This window comes from Neophocaena asiaeorientalis, unplaced genomic scaffold (assembly GCF_003031525.2).
Source record: "Neophocaena asiaeorientalis asiaeorientalis breed wild unplaced genomic scaffold, Neophocaena_asiaeorientalis_V1.1 scaffold146, whole genome shotgun sequence".
Taxonomy (NCBI): domain Eukaryota; kingdom Metazoa; phylum Chordata; class Mammalia; order Artiodactyla; family Phocoenidae; genus Neophocaena; species Neophocaena asiaeorientalis.
In genome coordinates this window covers 2,600,086-2,623,502 of record NW_020172676.1, presented here as the reverse complement: position 1 = coordinate 2,623,502, position 23,417 = coordinate 2,600,086, and the positions used below count along the sequence as shown (strand labels likewise).

Sequence of the window (23,417 nt, the reverse complement as noted above, 5' to 3'; positions counted from 1 at the left end):
CAGTTAGAGAAGCTCTGCTTTTATGTTTTAGTTACTGGACTTCTACATAAGACTTTAGATGAAGAAAAGTTTTGGATGGTATGAGAAGTTTGAAAACCATCATTTTTTTCTAGGGGTGAGGTGGGGGGGTGGGATAGATTTTAAATGGGTGACAGTCTGATTTTGCATTTCAGATGTATAACTGCACTGTGAAAGGTGTTGTTAAATAACAGTGAAAAAGAATTTGAAGAGTCATCTAATAGCTATTTTTGATTCATTTTTACTACTTACATCAAGTATAACAGGTTTTTGTTTTAAAACAAAATTCTTTTTTCAATTGGAAATACAAGAAACACATATTTTAAGTTTGTATTTTAAATAGGTTCTCAAAGTAAAGCAATCTCTAATTGTAAAGGGACAAAAATGTTGAGTAATAAAAATGTTGAGCTAACATAACCATAGCAAAATAAACATAATAAATGTGTGTTACTCCTAAAGATCCAGTATGGTTTACACACATACACACACACACCCATAGATACTTGAGGTAGTTTCTCCTAGCCACACAGTTTAGACTTCTGAATAGTTAATAAAAGGGGTATCTTCAGGTCAGCCACTACTTGTGTTGACAACATGACAAACTTAATGAAGCTGGTTAAGCAGTTCTTCTTTAATACCTTTAAAATTCTTTATCTTGATGTATTTGCTGTAGCACTTCTACATACAAGGAACCCTTTTGATTTATGGCCCTGATTACTCTTTCTCCTTGTCACTTTTTCTACCTAACCCTGTGTTATATTAGACATAGCAATGAAAGACATTAAATTAGTCATTATTAAACAACTTAGAAATCTGACCTCTAATTGTCTTTCTTGAAGCACTATAGATTCAGTAATGTTACTAATGAAACACAGTATGCTTTTTCAGTTTAAAACTTTCCAACAAATTTCTATATGAAAAAAATGTCTTAATAATTTAAGACAATGGTATCAATTCCCCTTCACAGTGATCAGTAAAAAGCCCAGACTGTATTGGTCTTCACTAAACAAACAACTTACAGATTCATCTTCCTCCTCATCATCTTCATCTGCATGGTGGAAGAAGTGTCGATAATTTCCAGGGCTTATTTCTGTATCCTCAGGTCCAACAAAGAATCTGGGGCCTTCACTCATTTTTATTTCATTTGATATAGATATAACTTAAATGTGATATACTAAAACTGTTTCTAAATAAACAGCATCTGAAAAAAGCATTCTCTCTGTAAGAGTTGACACATGGGTCTGTTGCAGCTTGTTTCTGCTTATACAATCACTTGAAATTGTGATGACAGTTAGTTGGCAAATGTTCATTTGTTCTCAGATATTATTGCTTCATTGTTGATGCAGTTTAAAAGACAAGACAGTGACCTATTGCTTCAGTGAGTTGATATGGCAATCTTTTTACCTAAAATGCAATTAAAAAATTAATTTTGGAGACTGTACTTCAAAATCACTCATGTAAAAATAACTTTAAATGACACTTGTAAAATCATTATCAATAACTTGATATATACCTTCAAATGAAAAGACATTTTTCCATAAACTTAAGAAATTTAGACTCTCATCCTCAATAATACATATCTTGGCAATTTGACAAACTGATACAAAATAACAAAAAAAAGTACACTAAATTCAAGTCTAAAAATATCTAAGGAATTAGGAGAAAATAACAAAATTACACTAAAAGCTAAATCCCTCGGGCTTCCCCAGTGGCGCAGTGGTTAAGAGTCCGCCTGCCGATGCAGGGGACACGGGTTCGTGCCCCGGTCCGGGAAGATCCCACATGCCGCGGAGCGGCTGGGCCCGTGAGCCATCGCCGCTGAGCCTGCGTCTGCGCGTCCGGAGCCTGTGCTCCACAACAGGAGAGGCCACATCAGTGAGAGGCCCGCGTACCACAAGCAAAAAAAAAAAAAACTAAATCCCTCTGCACATAGCTCAGTAATATCTGAATAGAATGGAAAAGGATAAAATATAATGTGGATTTAAAAATAATTAACAACTATACACCAATCTGAAATTACATTAAATCAATTTTTAAAAAGGCTTCAATTTGTAAAAGTTCAATTTGCAAACAGGTTTTTTGGGGGTACATAACCATTCTTCATTTTGGTCTCACATATAAATCAACAGAACAAGATTAGAATGAAAACAGGATTTCATTATAACAGCAGCTCAAAGTTTTAGACTCACAAACGCTTTTGCAATATTTTATAATAACCATAAATGGAGTATAACCTTTAAAAATTGTGTATCACTGTACTGTACACCTGTAACTTACATATTATATGTCAAATATACCTCAATTAAAAAAAAATAAAAAATAAAGCCTAAAAAAAAAAAACCTGTGGCAAATCTACTAAAATCTATGGATCTTCTCAGAAAAAATACACATGTACACTAAATTCTGCAAGCAATTTTATGTGATTGACAGACATCCAAACTTTTCCACAAAAACAGATGCCCATGAACATCAGTTTAAGAACTATCACACAACAGTGATATAACCTCAGAATATTCCTTAGCAAAGCTGTTTACATGTACTTGGTTCCTTGGTCATATTAAAACTAATCACCTACCAAGATGAAACTACATATCAAATACTTTATTAGATTACTGGTAATACAAGAAATTACTTGATTAAATATTCTTAGGAGCTGAATGATAAGCTAGCTAGAACTGCAAAGCATAATGCCAAAAGTCCTATCCCTAAAGATCTAATTCCAGTTTAATTGGTGGCTCCCTATGAAACATTAAAACTAGTTTACCTTGGGCTTCCCTGGTGGCGCAGTGGTTAAGAATCTGCCTGCCAATGCAAGGGACATGGGTTCGAGCCCTGGCCTGGGAAGATCCCACATGCCGCGGAGCAACTAACCCTGTGCGCTACAACTACTGAGCCTGAGATCTAGAGCCCGCAAGCCACAGCTACTGAGCCCACGTGCCACAACTACTGAAGCCTGCGCGCCTAGAGCCCGTGCTCCACAACAAGAAGCCACGACAATGAGAAGCCCGCGCACCACAACGAAGAGTAGCCCCCACTCACCACAACTAAACAAAGCTTGTACACAGCAACGAAGCCCCAACACAGCCAAAAGTAAATAAATAAATAAATTTATATTTTAAAAAAAAAACAAAAACTAGTTTACCTAGCCAGGCAACTACATTGTTATGAAATTTAAAACTTTGTCATTAAAGAATAAAAGCAGAAATAATTCATTTTATGTATCAGTGCTTTTTATTCCTATTTCCCTTGCACTGTTTCATACATAAAAGATGTTTGCTGAAAAAAAAAAATAAAGTTTCCAATTGTTGTAAAACTTGATGGTAGTGAATAAGCTGATCTCAGTTCTTCTGTTTTGTATCAAAAGGCAAACTTCTTTGGTTTCTTTTTAGTTTTTAACCCCTCCCATCCACCTAAAACCAGCCCTAATATTGAATATTTAGTACCAGAAAGGGCATGTGTATTAGAGTCAGATATACCTATTTAAATCTGTCATTACATAACAAGCAACTTATGCTAGTTTCTCTAAATTTCTTCATCTATAAAAAAGGGGGTATCATAGTACCCTGTAACTCTGTGAAGAGTAAGTAAATGTTTGGCATATACTAAACACTCAATAAACCTTAGTTTCTATAGGCACTCTATAAACCAAGCTCCCTACTAACATAATATAAAATCTAACAAAATGAATATTGCTCATTATTTGTTGACCTAAATCACAAATAACTTTTAACCTATTACAGAAGGCACAGTATTAGGTGCTAGCAATATAAAGTCAAAGTAAACATGAACCTTTTTCTTAAGCAGCTTTAAGGTCTAGAAAGAAGACAGCCAAGTAAATTAACATTTTCTGTTTTAGTGTGATAAGCACACCAACAAAACTACAATAGAAATATGCAATAATGTCTCATTTTTCAGAACGGCAACAGTGGGAGATGTATTTCAGTGCATATAAAGATATATGTTTACTTATATATATATGCATGTAAGTATGTGTATGTGTACACTTTATGGCATGATTTTAAAATTGTACTTTCTTCTAATTTAGGTGCTTTAATGAGTGATAATAATCCTGTTCTACAGAGCTGAAAATTAATTTTCAAAAACTGTAATTTTAGAGTGTTCATCATGAAAAGTCTAGAATGCATAAAAATGAAAATTTATAAGTCAGTTAATAATACCATGACCCAGTGGCAGAACTACTGGCTGTAGTTCTTAGTTGTGGAATTATTGGGTTGTATTTCCTACTAGTCCCTTTACTCTATATTTTCCCAAATTTTTGAGCTACTTTATCTGTGCATTATGTATAAGTAGAAATCAGCTTTTGGGAAAAAATGTGTATCCTGCACATTTTTTTCCAAGAGTATAAATGAATGACTGATCTGTCCCCTTCTCTTCACTTAGTCAAATTCTGTTTCAGTCTTCAATGCTGCTTCAAATACATATATGTCTTCAAATACATGTATGTATGTTCCCCATCTGATTATGGGTTTAGGTCTGAAACCATGTCTCATTCACTCATTTGGAGAGAGATGATAGACAAATCAACAAATAAATATATGTTAGGAAGACCTCCCTAATATGGTGACATTTGAGTAGAAATCTGAATTAATGAGGAAACCAGCCATGGGGTTATATGACAAGAGCATTCCAGACAAGAAACAAACTCTAAAGGCCCTAAAACATAAATATTTGGCAGATTTCACATGATCAAGGAAAAGTAAGGAGAACATTGCAGCTGGAGCAGAGCGAGCAAGTAAAGGAAAAATGGTAGAAAATAAAGTCGGAGAAGTAGCTAAGATACATACAGAGGACTGAGAAGCCACGGTAAGAATTTTCAATTTTATTAAATGTGATTGGATTGCTTTTAAGAGAACGGGAGAAGAAGAAGTAGAGACAAGCTATATTGACAATTCTTTTGAAGGGCTTTGTTATAAGGGTAGGCAAAGGCTTTATTTTTTGTTTTCTCTTCTGATATATGAATGATACTTACAAATACCAGAAATAGAACAGGCTAGTGGTTAATAGTATGGATTCTGGAGCCAAAAACACTTGGTGTTAAATCTTAACTCCAATAGCTGTGTGACATTGAGCAAGTTAACTAACCTCTAAGAGCCTCAGTAAATTGTACCTATCTTTCAAGTTGTTTTACAGATTAAATTATATTTAGAAAGTTCTTATATCCCACCGCTCAGGCAATACTCCATACCAATTTTATCAAAATATTTGGGAGAAAGGCCCAGGTATTTTTAAGGCTTCTCAGATTCTAATGTGCACCCAAGTTTGAGAACCCCTGTACAACTCAAAAAAAGGAGGGGGAGTGTAGAACAATGGAAGTACATGGCAATCAAAACCTGTGTTTGCCATTGTTAGGGGAGCATGCTATTATTACAGGAGATCTGATGACCTGATAAAAAAGGAGACAAAGCTGATGAAGCAGAGTCTTTGTCTTCTTGACCTTGGCACATCGCAAGTACCCAAAAAATATTCCCTCACAAACCTTTCCTTAACACTTTCCAAGATTTCTTCTCTGAATCATTCATTTTGCCCTTTGGTCACCTCTAACCTTGGCATTATTTAGCTGTTTTGGTTGTGTACATCCCTTCAAAACACGATAAGCTTCAAGAGAATGAACATTTATTCACCATTGCTACCTGGTATGTACTTAATTTGTTAACCCAGAGCCTCCCAACACATTGCCTCACCATGAATGAATACTTTAAGTATGCCAAGTGTGGCAGCTGGAACCCCCTGGCCAGTTGCCTCCAACACCACTCTCTTCAGTTTCTCCTGGAAACACCGTACAAATACTATCACTTTCTATGAATACTCTAATATGAAAAAAGTTGGGAAGCAGTTATGACTTTGTGATTTAACAATTATTCTTAGCAATCCTGGGATTAGAGATATTTTCCTCGTTTTACAAATGCTTCCAGTACATAGATAAATGTCCATCATTTGATTATAAATGAGGACTTGAAGCTCATAAAGTTCAAGAAATTTGACTGTAACCACACACCCAATAAGACCTGTAAAAAGAAATCAAATCCAGGTCTGTTTAAACCAAAGGCCATCATGATCACTTAAGGGCAAAATCAGGACTCCACAGTCCTTACCACAGTATTACACATATTAAATAAATACTTATAAAAGTAAAAGTATGAAATAAATGTATTTTTTGTTTCCCCTACCCAAGTGATATGTATACTGTAGTACAAGATGAAATTTTATGGGCATGATAGGAAATCCAGGATATTCTAATGAATTGCTATTTCACCTGAACCCCTGACAAACCAAATATACCTTATGCATTTCCACATTATTTAGCATTTCGACCAACCTACATCCTCCATCATGAATTCCAAAACATATAACTGGCCTTAAAGATATTACATTATTCAAGTATCAAAGTTGAGCCTTTCTTATTTTTAAGATTCTTTGTATAGCAGTAGTCCCATAATAAACTGGCTACATCAGAATTATCTGGGACATCTGTAAAAACTCAAGTTAATAGACTTCCCACAAATTTTCTACAGCAGCATTTCTTAACCAGATAATCTATATTTTAACAAATCAAAGTGTAGCCAGGTTTGGTAATCTGTTTAAATTTGTGCAAAAGACAAATACCTATTAAGGCTGATTTCTAAATCTGAAATTAGTATCATGCTATTAAAGTACCCACACTCAAAGCACTGGTTCTCAAACTCTAGAATGCACTCAAATCACCTGGAGGGCTTGTTAAACTACTAAACTAAAAAGTCTGGAAGTCACGCCTTTGCTAACCCCCAAATACACATCAGCACCCTCTTCCATCCTCTATGTTCCACAGCATTTTGGATCTATCTTTACAAATATGTTTCCACTACAGTTACGGTTTTCCTCCCCAACTTTTTATTGTGAAAAATTTCAAATATTCACAGAAATTGAAAGAACAGTACACTGTAAACACGCATATACCCACCACTGGACTCAACAATTGCTCTACCATTTGAAAGTAAGTTGTAGACATCAATATGCGTCATCTCTAAATACTTTACTATGCATCTCCTAAAAATAAGGATATGCTCTTACAAAACCACAGTATCATTTCCACATAAGAACATTAATAGTTCCACAATACTATTCATATGTAGTTGCATGGGAGCTTTTAGAGAACGAGGATGTCATCTATATATTCCCAGTACTTAATTGGTGCCATAGCACTTATTTGGGTGATGAATAAGTGTTCCACCAATTGTTAAGTTTAATACCCTCACAACTACCCTGCAAGTCGTGAGTTTAAAACTCAAACAGCAAGCTTTGATTGCACAACCTGCACCTTCTGCCCACCAGTTTAATCACCTGCTTTAAACAAACCCATGCAAGTTTAAGTATTTTGGTTTCTGAACTATGAAATTCTGCATCAATACTGAAGCTCCATGAAGACAGACGTCACATCTGTCTGCCTTCAGACACCTAAATAGGCATACCAAATATTTTTCTAATGAATACTTTCAGCTACTGAAAATGTTAGTGAAGAAGTTGGAAGCAATGAAGCACAACGGTAGGACAATGGTAATGTAATAGTTAAGTATACAGATTTTGAAGTATGAAAAACCTGCTTTCTAGTACAGGTTTGTTCAAACGTTTACCAGTAGCAAAAATTTACTAGAGCAAGTTAAGTGAGGCTTAGAGATAAGGCTCAGTTCCTACCTCTGTAAAATGAGAATAATAATCTAATACAATACACCTCATGGAATTGTTGAGAGAAGTATATGAGAAACTATGTAAAGCACTTGGCACACATAAGAACTTAGTGAATGGCAGCTATCATTATTTTTTTTTATTTGCTTGAAACAAAACCTTTATTTTTCATGAAGAATTTTCAGTAGCAAAGCAAAACCCTATCCCACTGCAGAGCAAGGATGCTAGGTGCCTAAGTCAGCAAGGAGGCTTCCTACTTCCACAACTAAGCTTTTCAATACGCTAAAGCCAAGGTAAGTATCATCCACGGGACTCCAAAGGTCGCAAACTCCCAGGAAGTCCTAGTAGATGAGATCCAGTGGTCACCACCCTCGCCCCTTCCCCCTCGAAGCGAGCGAGGATGCAACACTCCAACCGATTAGGGGCGGCAGTGACCTGCAGCCTCCTTCCCTACTCTGGAAAGCTGCAACGGAAGGGGCTTTTGGTCTCTTGTAGTGGAGTGGAGAAGCCGAGGAGCAGAAGGACAAAGACTGAGGAATGAAAATGAAAATAGCCATCTCTACCCACAGCAGTCCCCAAACTCGAGACTGCCTACTTCGGTGGAACGAGACCGCAGCCTGGCGTACCAGCCAGAACCTCGGCAGTTCCCTTCGAGCTAAGATGAAACCTCCGGTATCTCAAACCCAAGAAATGGAAAAGGGAAGTAATGGAGGAGAAAGAGAAAATAAGACACGGAAAGACCCTCAAGGCTGTACTGTCAGTCCTCCACACCCACGCTGCCTCTCTGGCACATGCCCCTAGGAGGAGCGCGTGTCTAGGCTCCCCCAGAGCGCAGCAGGAGACAAAACAACTGCCCAGCAGCTGCCGCAAACCTCGGGGGACCAGGTTCCGCATCTTGATTCCTTCGGTCACTGGGCCCGCACCTGCCACGGCTGCGGTCGTCACGCGAACTGCAGGAAATGACCACGCCCATTCAGGCCTCGGTTTCCCCTTTAATCCCCGGGACAGAACTGAGGTGTTCATCAAAGACACTCCAGCTGTTAGCTTGAACCTGGGTCTTCTCTCTTCAATAGCAGCTGGAAGGCCACAGAGAGTTACTCTAGGCAACACTACACCTCGCCGAACCCTGGTCACGCCTCTTCCTCTCCCGCCTCGGGTCTCACACCGAAACCTCACCGGGCGGAACGATTTCCGGCAAGAACCAAACGATCCGCCCTAACCTTTTCTGACCGAAGCTCCGAGGACCCCGTAAACACTCCTCTCTTAACCACACGGGTAGTTCCGCTTCCGGCAGCACCACATAAATCGCGAGAGGAAGCTTAAATCTTGACGCTTGCGTTTAGGACCACTTCGGTGAGTGGTCGTTTTGGTGTGTTCACACTTGATGATTTTTTAAAATGAGGCGTGAGCTGACAGTAATTTCAAAACCATTCGCGTCAACTAGTTTAAAGAAGGGTTTAATTGACTTTGTGGAGATTGCGCAGGCGCCCTTGGAGCGGGAGGGCCTTGCTTGGGCGTTGCGATGCCCGCGACAGCTGAGCAGAAAAGGGACGTGTTCCGTTGTCGGGCCTAGGGAGGTGCCTTCTGCGTGTGACCGAGTTTTACTTATTGGTCGTTTTCTTGCCTACGCTAAATTTAGCTGGACCTTGCCCTTAAGAATTAGTTAACGAGTAACCCAGACTCTGGAAATGCTCCCTCAGAGTAGCAAATTCAGAAGTTGAGTGCTGCCTTTGGCTGACAGTAAAGAATTCGCCTCCTTACTTTATCATAGTTGTCATTTAATCTTTTGCCCCAGATTAAAATCTCCTGTGGCGGGGAGAAATGCGAGTTTAAGGGAGAATCTTGCCCTGTTGTTTTAAAGGAAAATTACTATCTCTGTGGATGTTCTTTAAATGAGTGTTCCTGAACCAAAGTAGAGAAATAATTTTTAAAGTTTAAATTCATTTATCACACGTGGCTTCATGTTTATGCATATGGAGTTGAAGGCGTTTTTGTTAAATGAATTTGCACGTTGAAGTGAAGCAGATTATAGGGAAGTGTATTGTGTAATTAGATTTCCCAGTCGTTTTCGTTACATAAAATTGTGCACTTCCAATTTTTCAGAGATTATAATAGAATAATTCAGAAGTAAAATTAATGATCCCAAGTAAATATGTTTATCGAAATATTACAGATTTTAAGTTTTAAAGTTGGGACATATGCGTGTTATAACCTTTAGAAGCTTAAATTGGGTTTTGCCCTTGGTGAAACACAGTTAAATCCTAATTTTATTTAAAGTGGTACCCAACTGCCTTTATTGCACACACAAGATAAAATTATTAAAGGAATCAAGTAATAAGTATTTACACCTACCATAAGTATTCATTGATTTCATCTAATGTTGTACCAGGGACATAGTGTAAAAAGCTCAACCAAATTTGATCCTGACAGTTCCTCAATTAGGATTTGTAATAAGACACCTGTACTGCCTTTTCTCATCCCTGCATATTTTAATACATGAGTAATTATTTTTTTAAGAATTCTTGAAAATATGAGCATATCCAAAAAAGGTGTAATGTAATCTTCGTGTTTATAACTCAAACCACTTAATTCACCCTTGTAAATGATACCTTTGTTTAATAATATTTGAGAATAGGAAGATATTTATCTTTGTTCTGAGTATTATAGCCTAAAGCCATTTGCTCATATTAACTATTCCATTGGATGGTTTCTAGGGACCAAATAGTTCTTTTGAAAAGGAAAAAACTATTAGTTCTTTAAGTTATACCTATATATAAATAGCAAACATTAGCAGGAAACGTTTAACCTTCCACTTAGAGGACTATACTTTTTGTGAACTGATTTTCCTTTCTTATTCGTTTTCTATTTCTCCTTGTCATCTGTCTTTAGTGCCAGAACCACAAACTTGTGAACCCAATTAGACTATAAACTCATTATAAAGTATACAACTCTTGATTCTTCTGGGTTTCGTGTTTAGCAGTAAAACATAAATAAACATTGCTGTGAAACATTAATCTTGTTCCATTAATGAAAGGAACAAGATTTTAAAATCTTTTTTTCCTTGAAGATAAAGATTTTGAGACAAGAAAGTTCTCTGCTACTTTGAACAGTTTTATATGGATGATAATAATACTTAAAACATTTTAACAATAATTATATATTGCTTTACCATTTGCAAAGGACTTTTCAAATTCATAATTATCTCATTGATCTTCATAATTGTGAAAAAGGAAAGGTAAGTATTATTTCCTTTGTCAAACATGGATACTGAGACAGGTAACTGTCACATGCTAGAAATTCTGACTCCTAAAAGCCGTACCTTCTTAGACAAGCCCTACTTGTAGTACCATATATCAAAACATGCAAGTGAAGTAATGTTTTCTGAAGTGAAATAATAGTCACCTTTGGAACGTGTGCCCTTTTTAAATTCAATGCTACCTCTCCTGTCAGGAAATGCAAGTAATTCTTACTCATTTACAAATAGTTGAATGTCCACTGTGTCCTGAATACTATGTGAAACATTAAAAACTAACAAGACCTTCTCATTCCTCATTTATAACCTAAATTATTTATTACAAAAATCACTTTATAACTTTTCTAGCAGAGGCCTGAACCAAGTATTATGAAAGCTGAGGATGACAAATAATTAAATTAGTGTGTGTCAGGGGACGGACCACGAAATTTGAAGCAACAGAGACCAAGGTTTAAATTTAAGTCAATGGATGCATTCACTAACTGTGTTGCCTTGAGTAAAGTGGATGATCTCTCTGAACCTCCATTTTCTTATCTCTAAAACAGATGTAAAACTAGTATGCGCTCCATAGCATGTTGTGAGGATCATCACAGTAAAGTGCTATATAAATGTTTGCTATTATTTTTAAAATCTGCTTTTGTAGTTATTTTTCAAAAATCAGTTCAAAAAATTGTTTCCTCTCTTTATAGTTTTGGCTTTTCCAGATGTCATAAAAAGACTGGCATATAGTATGTATGTAGCCTTTTGTGTCTGCTTTCACTTAACACAATGATTTTGAGATTCCTCTCTATTGTTAAATGTATTTGTAGTTCCTTTTTGCTGAGTGGTATTCCACTGTGTGGATCTACCACAGTTTGTTTATCCATTCACCTGTTGATGAACTTCTGGATTGTATTCAGGTTTTGGCTGTTATGAATAAAGCTTCTAGAAACATTCACATACAGATTTTTGTGTATATGTGTGAACATATACTTTCATTTCTCTTGGGTTAAAACTGTTTTCCAACATGTTTACACCATTTTTTATTCTTACCAGCAGTGCTTTTCATGCTTGGTAGTACTTAGTATTGCCAGGTTTTGTTTGTTTTTGTTGTTTTTTGCCATTTTGGTGGATTTGTAGTGGTATCTCATTGTGGTTTTAATTTGTGTTTTTATTGTCTAATGGTGTTGAACATCTTTCCATGTTTTTATTTGCTAACCATATCTTCTTTGATGAAGTGTTTGTTCACACCTTTTGACCATTTTAAAAATTGGATTGTTTGTTTTCTTATTATTGAGCTTTGAGAATTCTTTATAAATTCTGGACCCAGGTTTTTCATTATATACGTGTACTGCAAATACTTTCTCCGGGCTGTGATTTCTCTATTTTCTTAAAACAGAAGTTTTAATTTTTTCTTATATGGGGTTCTTTCTGTTTGTTATCTGAGAGTCATTGCCTAACCTAAGCTCACAAAAATTTTCTTTTTTGTTGTCTTCTAGAAGTTCTGTAACTTTAGGTGTTACATTTAGGTCTGTGACCATCGTGAATAATTTTAATTTCTTCATATGGTGCAAGGTATGAGTTGAGATTCATGTTTTTTCATATGGATGTTTAGTTAGTTGCTCCAGCATCATTTGTTATAAATATTGTTCTTTCTCTATTGAATTACCTTGGCACCTATGTCAAAAATCAGTAAACACCATTTCTGTGTGGCTATATTTCTGGACACTCTATTATGTTCTGTAGATCGATGGCTGTCATTTTGCCAGTACCACACAGTTTTGATTACTATAACATTAAAGTAAGTCTTGAAACCAGGTAATGTAAAATTTTTCAACTATATTCTTGTTTTTCAAACTTGTTTTAGCTATTCTGAGTCCTTTGGTTTTCCATATCAATTTTAGAATCAGCTTGTCAGTTCCTACAAAAGAGTCTGTTGGGTTTCTGATTGCATTGCATTGATTCTATAGATCAGTTTGTGGAGAATTGACATCTTAGTGAACTTATCCAGTTCTTTTCTCATTGTTAGGGTAGGAGTGACTTTTTTTTTCCAGCTTTCTGCATTCTAGGCAGAAGCCTATATGGGAATTTTTAAATGCTGTTTCAGAAAGGAATAATTTACTTCCATTGTTGAGTATTATAATTTACCAGTCAATTTCAATCTGAATTAACCACTTGAAGTCTTTTTTCTTATCTGGAAAATGGGATATTGAATCACAGTCACTGGGCTTCCTTTTGGTGCTATATTAATGTGTTCTTTAGTCAAGATCTAATTTTTCAGTGTGTGATGTGGTATATTTAAGTTTTCAAAAATCTGTTCATCTTTCCCTACTTCTTGAAGATTAAATGTATTTTAATATCCTCTGCTGTATTATAATTGTGTGAAAGATGCAAAAGAATAGAAATAATGAAATTAACTCTCCTGTTAATAATGATTGGTCTTTCAAATTAGAAAGCCTTATTTCCTGAACTTTTTGGAAGTTAGAAGTACACATCATCAAGAATGATGTGTATGTTTTAAGAAGTGTAAAAATTAATTTTACAAAGAGAAAATGAAATAAGAAACCTTTTTCTTCTGTGAAATTACCTCTTGCCTTTTTTCTTTATTTAGGAAGTGCTTAGAAAAGAGATATATGGAATTGACCTGATAGGTGCTTTTTGTTATACACTTAGAGAACTTAGTATTAGCATTGTCATCTGCCAGGTTTTTTTGATTCCAGTTAAAGGAGTGTCGAAAACTTTTAGTCTGTACCTCTGAGCGACCTATAATTTATAAATAACAGTGTTACCAGTCTACAACCTTTTAACATCCAAAAATTTAACTTAATAAATCCAATTTGTATTCACTTGTTAAATGCCTTAACTCTGAATTGTCAAGCTGTGTGCCAAGGCTTCCTAGGGCATCATAGTGAATTCACAGGGTGCCATGAAACACTGTAAACTTTCAAAGGAAACACAGGTGTATTCAACATCTATCATATCCCTTGTGGACCACTAGTTCACAGTTTCAGCATTAGGTCACACTACATTCCTTTTTTTTATATCTTTGCAAGACTGGTTTTTGGATGTTTGCTGTGGTAATAATGCAGATACTGTACGAAAATCAGTACGGAAGAAGAAATGAGGGTGGCAATGTCTAATCTAATTCCAAGGTTTGAGAAATTGTACACTTACCAGAGGTGCAGGCATGCCATTAGTAAGTAACTATAGTTACCTCAATGCTATAGACAATGTTTGTGTCCCCCCAAAATTCATGTGTTGAAATTCTAACCCCTAATGTGATGGTATTAGTAGGTGGCATCTTTGGTAGATGATTAGATCCTGAGGGTAGAACTCTCAAGAATGGGTTAAGTGTCTTTATAAGAGAGAGCTCAGAGAGCTCCTGAACCCCTTCTACCATGTGAGGACATAGGAAAGATGCCATTTATGAACCAGGAAGCAAGCTGTTACCAGACACCGAATCCACCAGATTGTTCTTGAACTTCCCAGCCTCTAGAATTATCAGAAACAAATGTTTGTTATTATTAAGCCACCTAGTCTATAATAAATTACCATAGCAGCCCATATGGACTAAGATACCCAGGAGAAGGGAAATGGGAGGGGTATGGTGGGAACTTAGAAGAGAGAGGTTTTTAAGTATAAGGGCAAGATATAGACATCACTGTGCTTTATGCAGACATTCATGTTTTCCAATGGCCAATTTTTTTCTACCAGTTGCAATTACCCACATCCCTCTGTGTTTTAGTATGGTGTATCACATTGATTGATTTGCGTACATTGAAGAATCCTTGTATCCCCTGGGATAAACCTCTGTGTTTTAGGACCTGTACTTACTTTGAGGTGTGAGAGTGTGGTCTTTTGCTCCTGTGGGCTTTTTAGAGGCCTGAAAAGGCTTCTCCCCTTTTCTTTTTAATGTCATTCAGGAAATTTTGCAACCTTTACTGGTCTCTGAAATGGAGGTAACAAAGGATTTTACCTTTTTAAAATAAATTTCATCCTCCTACAGGTACCATGCTCCCAGTGGCTAGGCTGGGATGTCTTAACGTTTTCTTTTAGGTGATTTAGAACATTGGTGGTCCCAAAAGCCATTAAGGGAAAACAAGAATTTGGGGTCATTTATAATATATTATAAATTTTACAGAATATAGACCATAATGATTTAATGTAAACTAAGAAAGGACGGGTCCTTCTATCTCTTGGACTTGGAAGAGCTTGCGTCAGTGTATCCTAGAGATGAAAATGAGACAGAGAAAAATGATTTTTGCCTGTTTTTTGGTTGATTTTTTAAGAGTTAAGGAGAATTATTAATAATACAGAGCTAGAATGACAGGCAGGCAAATGGATAGGTAGACTGACAGTCTATATTCCATTCTTAAAACCACACAAGTCTTCGTAAATTGAAAATTGATGAAGGGTTTAAGTTTGCCACAGAATCTTTTGGCAGAGGAAAGGCTGTAGATAGGATGACATGAAAATAAAGGCATCAAGGGGTCTTTTGTCACAGATTTCACAGTTAGTTTGAAAAGCACTGAGATTTAGAGCAACACGGAACTGGAAAACAACAGAAGTGTCTATAGGGCACGGACTGAGTATACACAGGGTAAAACCTCTTGATGCCTTTACTGTTTCCGGTTAGGGGTATTATGACTATAAAACATCTATGAAAATTTTTATACATGTCTTCTGATACTCATATACTCATTTCACTAGGATATAAACTTAAAAATAGAATTGCCAAGTCCTTAGGGTAAACATGCTTAGCTTTAGAAGAAACTGTCCGTTTTCCAAGGTGGCTGTACCATTTTACACTTCCACAGTGTATGAGAGTTTCGGTTACCTGTCCTCACAACCCCTGGTGTTGTCTCTGTTTTTAAATTTAGCCCTTTTAATAGTGTGTAGTTGTAAATCATTTTGGCTTTAATTTGCATTGCCCTAGGGGTAATGATGTTGAGCACATTTTCACTTGCTTGTTAACCATTTGGCTATTCACTTCTTTGAAATGTCATGTAAGATTCCCCCCCCCTTTTTTTTTTTTTTCGGTATGCGGGCCTCTCACTGTTGTGGCCTCTCCCTTGCGGAGCACAGGCTCCAGACGTGCAGGCTCAGCGGCCATGGCTCACGGGCCTAGCCCATGGCACGTGGGATCTTCCCAGATGGGACACGAACCCGTGTCCCCTGCATCGGCAGGCGGACTCTAACCACTGCGCCACCAGGGAAGCCCCTCCCCATTTTTTTGTATTGAGTTTTATCCTTTTCTTCTTGATTTTGTAGTAGTTAATTATATATACTGGGTATGAGTCTTTCGTGAGATATATATACATTAAAGATATCTTCTCCCAATCTGTGGATTACCCTTTCCCTTCTTAATGGTCTTTTGATGAACAGGTTTTGATTTTAATGAAATCCAACGTGTTATAATATTTTTCTTTTATGAATAGTGCTTTTTGTGTCCTGTTTAAGAAATCTTTGCTTATCCCAAGGTTTTGAAGATCTTCTTCTGTGTTTTCTTCCAGAAGTTTTATAGTTTACTTTTCACTTTTAGGTTATGATTTGTCTGGAATTACTTTTGTTCATGATGTAGGTAGGTGGTCAATATTAATTTTTTTTTCTGATACAGATATCCAATTGCTTCAGCATCATTTATCGAAAAGACCATCTCTTCCCACACTGTACTGATGCCTTTGTTGTAAGTTAATTGACTGCATACATGTGGATTTAATTCTGGACTCCCTATTCTATTTCAGTGACCTGTTTGTCTATCCATAAGTATTGGCTTATGCCAATACTTCACTGTCTTATTTACTGTAGTTTCATAGATGGTCTTAAAATCTGATCCATTCATTTTTGAGATGTTTTAGAAACTGTGATAAGGTACATTTGTTTGATTTGGGGGTATAACCATTTATTATAAAATGAAAAAAATTTATGTATTAATGGAAAGTGAATTAAACTTAGAATAAGCTAATTGTTTTATAGAGATAACTGACCTGTTTTTTAGGTTATGATAGGAGAGAATTAGCTTTGCAGAACCTTTGCTTTTAAAATGGCTTACACTTTATGTTAACCTAAGGTTAAGGGATGTTAGAAATGTACTGATATCCCAAAGTTATGAAAAGATCGGAAAGATGGTTATTAAATGTGCAAAGTGCTGTATCATTGGGAAAGAGACTTAATAAGCTTTTTAAGCCATAGTTTATAAGCATGGTTTATTCTGCTTTGTTCTAACATTCTCTCTGCAGTAATATTTTCTTGTAGCCTTATCCCTGCATCTTCTAGTGGTCAGTAAACATCTATATTGTTTTTGGAAATTCAGAATTTTTAGCATCTGTATCAATTATAGTTCTAGCAGGAAACAGAAGATATACTCTGCTAGGATTTTAAAGAAAATTTAATAAAGTTCCTGTTTATAAACATATGATGGAAAGGGTCAAAGAAACCAACATGGCACCTGGAGACTAGCAACAGCAGAAAATAGCAACCACCTCTAGGGCTGAAGCAGCAAGAAGAAATGTTGTTACAGACTTCCAGTGAGAACTAGAGACACAGAAGATGGGCTTCCTGTCAGGAGCTATGATTGTAGAGGGTTGCAGCTTAAACCAAGGAAGGAGCCGGGAAGTAAAAATCCTGACCTCTTTCTTCTGCCATCTGATTTGCCTGCTCGTACCTCCCATTGGACAAGTCCAACCAGAAAACTATAAATGCAGTCTGCAAGGGTCAGTCTTTCAGGGTACAGCAGCAGGGAGAGAAAGGCCAAACATGTATCTGGATCAGCGGGGATGGTGGCAAACAGAATAACCAGCACAGAATAGTTCGTTTTGACTGAAAATATGAGGGAAAGGTTTTTTTTTTTTTAATATAGTAGTGGTTTTCCATATGGCTTAGGTCTAAAATAGAGAAGTTTTGTTTTGGCCAATCCAGCCAGATTTTTCTTTATAACATAGGGAAAGTACACACAGAACAAAAGTCATTTCTGTTCAAGAAAAATTAGCTTACATGTAGTTCAGAAGAGTGTATGAGATCTAGCATAGCTAAATATCTTCTTTGCCATTTATCATTTGAACATTTCTAAAATGTATCTTTCTCATAAATGATTTGAGAATTTTTTGCATTTTGCAATGACCATGAATATATTTAGAAGTAATATAAAATTACATTTTCCCTCTTATAAGCTGTCATTTGTTTAAATGTCACATAACAGAACTATCCTATGTAAGTAACATTTCAGTTGATGGTAATAGAGACTTTAAGCAAAACTTTTTGAAGTGTGCTTGTCATTTCCTTTTTTCCCAGTATGTGGAAATTTTTCAGTATTTCTTTTCACATGGAAAGAGACGAGATAATGTGTCATGTTGTGTCTCAAAAATAGCATTTGAATATTTTAGTTCATCTACATCACACACTTTTCTGTACTACAATTATCTCTGATACAGATAATATTCCGGGAATGTTCAGTTCACATGTAAGCAGAAATATGACAGAAGGCTAAGCTGAAATAGCAACTGAATTAGTTTATCATTTAAATTATATCTTTAAATACCTTTTACCTAGGTTCATGATGGTTCGTAGTGGAAAAAATGGTGACCTTCATCTGAAACAGATTGCATATTATAAACGAATTGGTGAATATCATCCAACTACACTGCCTAGTGAGAGGAGTGGCATAAGAAGAGCAGCAAAAAAATTTGCCTTCAAAGGTAAAATTAATGCCCCCAATTTTTAGTATAGAGTTTATATAGATGTTTCTCCATATGTAATTCCTTGTGGAATCCTGAGAATTTCTGTAGTAATTGGTCGTTGCTTAACAATTACCATTTAAATTGATAATGCCATTCAATCAAAAGCAAAATAAAAATCACATTGAAGCTAACTGAAGGCCAGTAAGCATGAAAAGGGCATTTTAAATCATAGACAGAAAATGATACCATGAACAAAACAAAACACTTACCTAAATTAATGTCACCTGCTTTTGTCCTCAGGTGATTCCTACCCTAGTGGTACACTTGTAAGCACTCGTGTCACTCTCAATGAAGAACTTATTTGATGCCTAATATGAAAATGTTGACAAAGTTAACTTATTTACTCTACTTATTTCTGTGGTTCCTCCCTCTCGGTGCCATTAAATAGTCTCAGGATCATATTTATTTTTGAACTCCTAATCCCCCTGAATGAATTAAATATTTGAAAGACAGTAGAATATTTATCTTGAAAGATTATGATAATTTTCCCCTCTTTCTCCTCCTCCTCCAAAGGGGAAGAGAAGTTTGGGATGAGATAAGCAAAGACATAAAATCACCAGATGACTAAATGAATGTTGGTACTATTAATGGGAATTTTGCCTGTAGGTACAGAATCAGGCTTTTCTCAAAGCAGGTCAAGAAAATTCTAAGATAATAAATAAATACCTGCTTATTTTTCCCTGTGTACACCCCTTCCAGTAACTCCCTTAAGCTTAAGAACAGGCATACCTGTTACATCTTAGACTAAAGAGGATTCATTCATTCATTTATTTAATCATTTATGCAACAAATGTTTACTGAGTTCCTACTGTGTGCCAGTCACATTTTAGGCCTTGGGAACATGTTGATGAATAAGATAGATAACTCCTGCCCTTAAGTTGCTTACTTTCTAATTCAAGTAAGGAATGTTCCACTCAGCATGTGCTTAATTAAGCACACTAATAGCTTACTGGTGTATTTTGGAGTTTGAATAGCTACTCATCCACACTGGAGAATTGGCTATTCTCTTCCTGCCCTGATTACTTCCCAGCCGTAGACTCTTTCCAGGTGTCTCCAAAGGAAAACAACTGCCCTGAGGATTAAGGTTTGCCAACTTTCTTGGCTTTATGAACCCTATTTCCTACCCAAATCCTGAAAAACTTAAGAGAGGTAGTTGCTTACAAAAATACAGCTATGATGAAATGCTATTTTGGAAAATTCTATTCCAGAAGTTGCTTATCTGTACATAATTTATTTGCTAATTCCTGCCTTTTTTAGGAGGTGCCTGCTGCAAGTATTTTTCTAGGTTGATTACTCCCATAGAAAGATAATTTTATACTCCCATATTTATCATGTGCTTTGGTGAACAAGCTAGCCCTACTTGTGTTGATAGCTACAAAACTATAGCAGCTAGTTCTACATATCTATTAGTAAGTGTAACAGCTGAGGACCTTTCAGATTGTATAGTAGTTTCATCACAAATATTCTATATTAGAGGGAAAAGGATTTAACAAAAACAACCTCATGGTTTGAAGATAAGGCTATGATTATCTTAAAACTATATAGATATCTAAAAATTTCAGTTATATCTTTTTGGTATTTTTTTATTTCAGAAAAAAAGCTGTTTTATGTCGGAAAAGACAGAAAACAAAATCGTTTGGTAATTGTTTCAGAAGAAGAAAAAAAGAAAGTTCTAAGAGAATGCCATGAAAATGACACTGGAGCCCATCATGGCATATCCAGAACGCTTACTCTAGTGGAATCCAGCTACTATTGGACTTCTGTGACCAATGATGTCAAACAGTGGGTATGGCTTATGTATTTAGAATATTTTGAATAATGTCTTTGTAGTATATATCCAAAATTCGTGTTTGCTCCAGATTAACTCTAGATATCACTTCTCATTAAGTACTTTTTGTCTGGGTAGTTTTTCTGCAAAACATTTAAAGGGAGTTTTATTTCCCTTCAAAAATCTTCTTTAAAAGCACTAAAATATAATTTGAACTAGAACAAAGCATTATTTAAATATTTGAAAATACTCTGTTTAGATAGATTATCTAGAACCAGATTTTCATCATTGAACTATCTTGTGTAGGCAGAATTTAAATGGGGCTGAAATTTCTTTGACCAAAAATTAATCATTACCTCTTTGATGGCAGTCATACAATCTTTTCTTGAGAGGAGAATATGTTCATTATAAGTCAGGCCCCATGTGTGTCTCCTCTTTTGTCCCTATATTGTCTTGACATAGAAAATGGCAAATATGGCAGAAACACCAAACCAACTAATTGCAAAATCAAGTTGTGAAGATAATGAAATTAGTCTGAGTTTTGTAACTTTATAACCCATTAGGACCTCAACTTCTTCTAATAGAAAATTCACCTAGGAGTTCTGGGATTCTTGCTGCTAGGTCAATTGATCCCTACTCTTTCTAGTGTGCTCCATATAGCAAATGATAGAAATTCCTTAGTATGTATGTGAGAACCCTTTAATAATCGTAATAGTGCATTAAAAAGACTGTCATTTCAGGCATAAAGAATTAACCCAACATTTAATTTAACTAAGTATCATTTGTGAGTCTGTGCAGGTATTCCAAAGACCTCAGTTTTTGTATTTGCCTTTAGAACCTGCCACACATTCCTTTACAGACATTCAATGAAATCTTTGTCACATCTTTATCATTTGAAAAATGATTTTGGGAAATAAGGTTATTTGTGATGAGAATTAGTTTAAGTTAGAAAAGCTAGAAAATAAAAATTTTGATCAAAAGTAACTATAATGCAAAAAGATTGGTTTAAAAATTTTGTTCAGGACTTGGTTTGAAAGTAGTTTCCGAAGTGTAATTCCAGAAATATGTTGAACAGCACCATCCATATGTTGATCAATTGATCTCATCTCACACAAATGAAAGCTCCATGACAGCATGGGCTTTGTTTTTGTTCATTCTCTTTTTCCAGGACCTAGCGGAATTTCTGGCATCTATAAATATTGTTTGAATAAAGTTATATTTTAATGAATATTATTGCATACATGAATGAATGAATTTAGTAGAGTGATAACTTTAAAAGAAAAAATTTTTTGCTTATAGAAATTATATACTCACATATTGATTTAAAATTATAGCAAAACATGTTTTAAGATCTATTAATTTAATAAATATTTATTGATTGTAAACCAGAATTATGTTCCATGTGAATAAAAACCCTTAAGGCAGTCATTGAATAGTAGTAGCAAGTAATATTTGCTTATATTCTGAATAGGTTTTATTTTATTATGAGAATAGTCCAAAAGTTTCTCCTTCAAAACACAAAGTACCTGTCAACCATTTCAAAGTTCAGATTTATAAGACTGCTTTTATTATATTGAATATATTAACATTTGTATACCTTTTCTTTATTGTATGCCTGTTTTATAGGTATATGCTTGTCAGCATTGCCAAGTGGCAAAAAATACGGTTATTCTAGCACCTAAACAGCACCTTCTCAAAGTGGAGAATCCATGGAGTATAGTTACTGTTGATCTGATGGGCCCTTTTCATACAAGCAGCAGAAGTCATGTATATGCTATAATCATGACAGATTTGTTCACAAAATGGGTTGTGATTTTGCCTCTTTGTGATGTTTCAGCATCAGAAATTTCTAAAGCTATTATCAATATATTTTTCTTATATGGACCTCCTCAGAAAATAATAATGGACCAAAGAGATGAGTTCATTCATCAGGTAAGACAAACTACTTAGATCTAGGAGCATATTTTACTCACTTTTCAGTGAGCAGCGCAACTTATATGGTACTTAATAAGTTTAGATAAATTCCTACAGATATAGAGGTTTAATATTGTATAGTACAAAGGTAGTTGGACTGGAAATTAAGGATTTTAATAGTTACTGTGCCACTAAGTAATTGTAAACCTGTCTTTCGTTTTCTTCAAACTAAAATGAGGAGGTTGGACCAAAGAGTCTTTTTTTGCTTCTAGCTTAAAAATTCTGTGATTGATACGTAGAGGGAGAATTGACTAAATGGAGAAATACAGTCATGCTCGTGAATGAGAATATTCAATATTGAATGATACCAATTTTTCCCAAATCAAAATTAATTTATATGTTAATGTATTTCTAATCAGCATTAAAAAGGAGGGAGCATTTTCCCTTGCCCTGGCCTTTATCCGGATTAAAGTTAACCTGAAAGAATAAGCGGACAGGAATACATACAAAAATTCTAAAAAAGGAATATAACTACTATACTTAAGGCATATTATTAAATTTTTATAATTGACAGGGTACTGGTGTAAGAAAATAACCAGACTGTCTAGGTTCACGGCACCTTTGATATCTCAGTCCAAAAGAAATACCTAAAATGATACTTATCAAATAGTTAGAGCTTGTGCCACGGGGTCCCTAAGGTTATCTCCAGGTTTTATAATTCACTAGGAGGACTCAGCAGATGGTCATACTATGGCTAAGATTTATTATAACTAAAGGATACAAAGCAAAATCAGCAGACAAAAGGCTCATGGGGATAAGTCCAGGGGAAACTAGGAACAAGCTTCTAAGACATCCTCTCCCACTGTAATCACACAGGACATGCTCAGTTCTCCCTGCAGAGTTGTAGCAACCCATGTAAATTGTTGTCTACCAGGGAGGCTCACTAGAGACTCAGTGCCTAGGATTTTTACTGGGAGCTGATCACATAAGCACCAAAAATTATAGATTCTCAAAAGAAAGAAGGTGTTCAGCATAAGCCACCTTGATTGTATAAACAGTTTAGGCACTG

The 23,417-nt window shown here is 35.6% G+C and overlaps 2 protein-coding genes across 11 annotated transcripts in view; one reads left to right on the top strand and one right to left on the bottom strand.

Moving 5' to 3' along the window:
• The window catches only part of PPIP5K2 (diphosphoinositol pentakisphosphate kinase 2), a 75,146-nt gene extending 66,320 nt beyond the window's left edge, over positions 1-8,826 (bottom strand). For 6 of the 8 annotated variants that reach the window (XM_024739700.1, XM_024739694.1, XM_024739697.1 and 3 more), the window contains exons 1-2: positions 8,622-8,826; positions 1,038-1,422 (exon numbers count right to left, since the gene is read on the bottom strand). In XM_024739700.1, the coding sequence (XP_024595468.1) occupies positions 1,038-1,151 (114 nt within the window). In that variant the 5' untranslated portion in view covers positions 1,152-1,422; positions 8,622-8,826. Of the gene's footprint in view, positions 1-1,037; positions 1,423-8,570 lie in introns of those variants that run through there. The other 2 variants (XM_024739695.1, XM_024739702.1) reach the window with 2 other exon arrangements.
• Positions 8,827-8,982: 156 nt separating this feature from the next.
• GIN1 (gypsy retrotransposon integrase 1) overlaps positions 8,983-23,417 on the top strand; it is a 28,893-nt gene continuing 14,458 nt past the window's right edge. The window contains exons 1-5 of one of the 3 annotated variants that reach the window (XM_024739709.1): positions 8,998-9,051; positions 16,548-16,616; positions 18,479-18,624; positions 20,259-20,452; positions 22,061-22,366. In XM_024739709.1, coding sequence (XP_024595477.1) covers positions 16,606-16,616; positions 18,479-18,624; positions 20,259-20,452; positions 22,061-22,366 — 657 coding nt within the window. In that variant the 5' untranslated portion in view covers positions 8,998-9,051; positions 16,548-16,605. Of the gene's footprint in view, positions 9,052-16,547; positions 16,617-18,478; positions 18,625-20,258; positions 20,453-22,060; positions 22,367-23,417 lie in introns of those variants that run through there. The other 2 variants (XM_024739710.1, XM_024739712.1) reach the window with 2 other exon arrangements.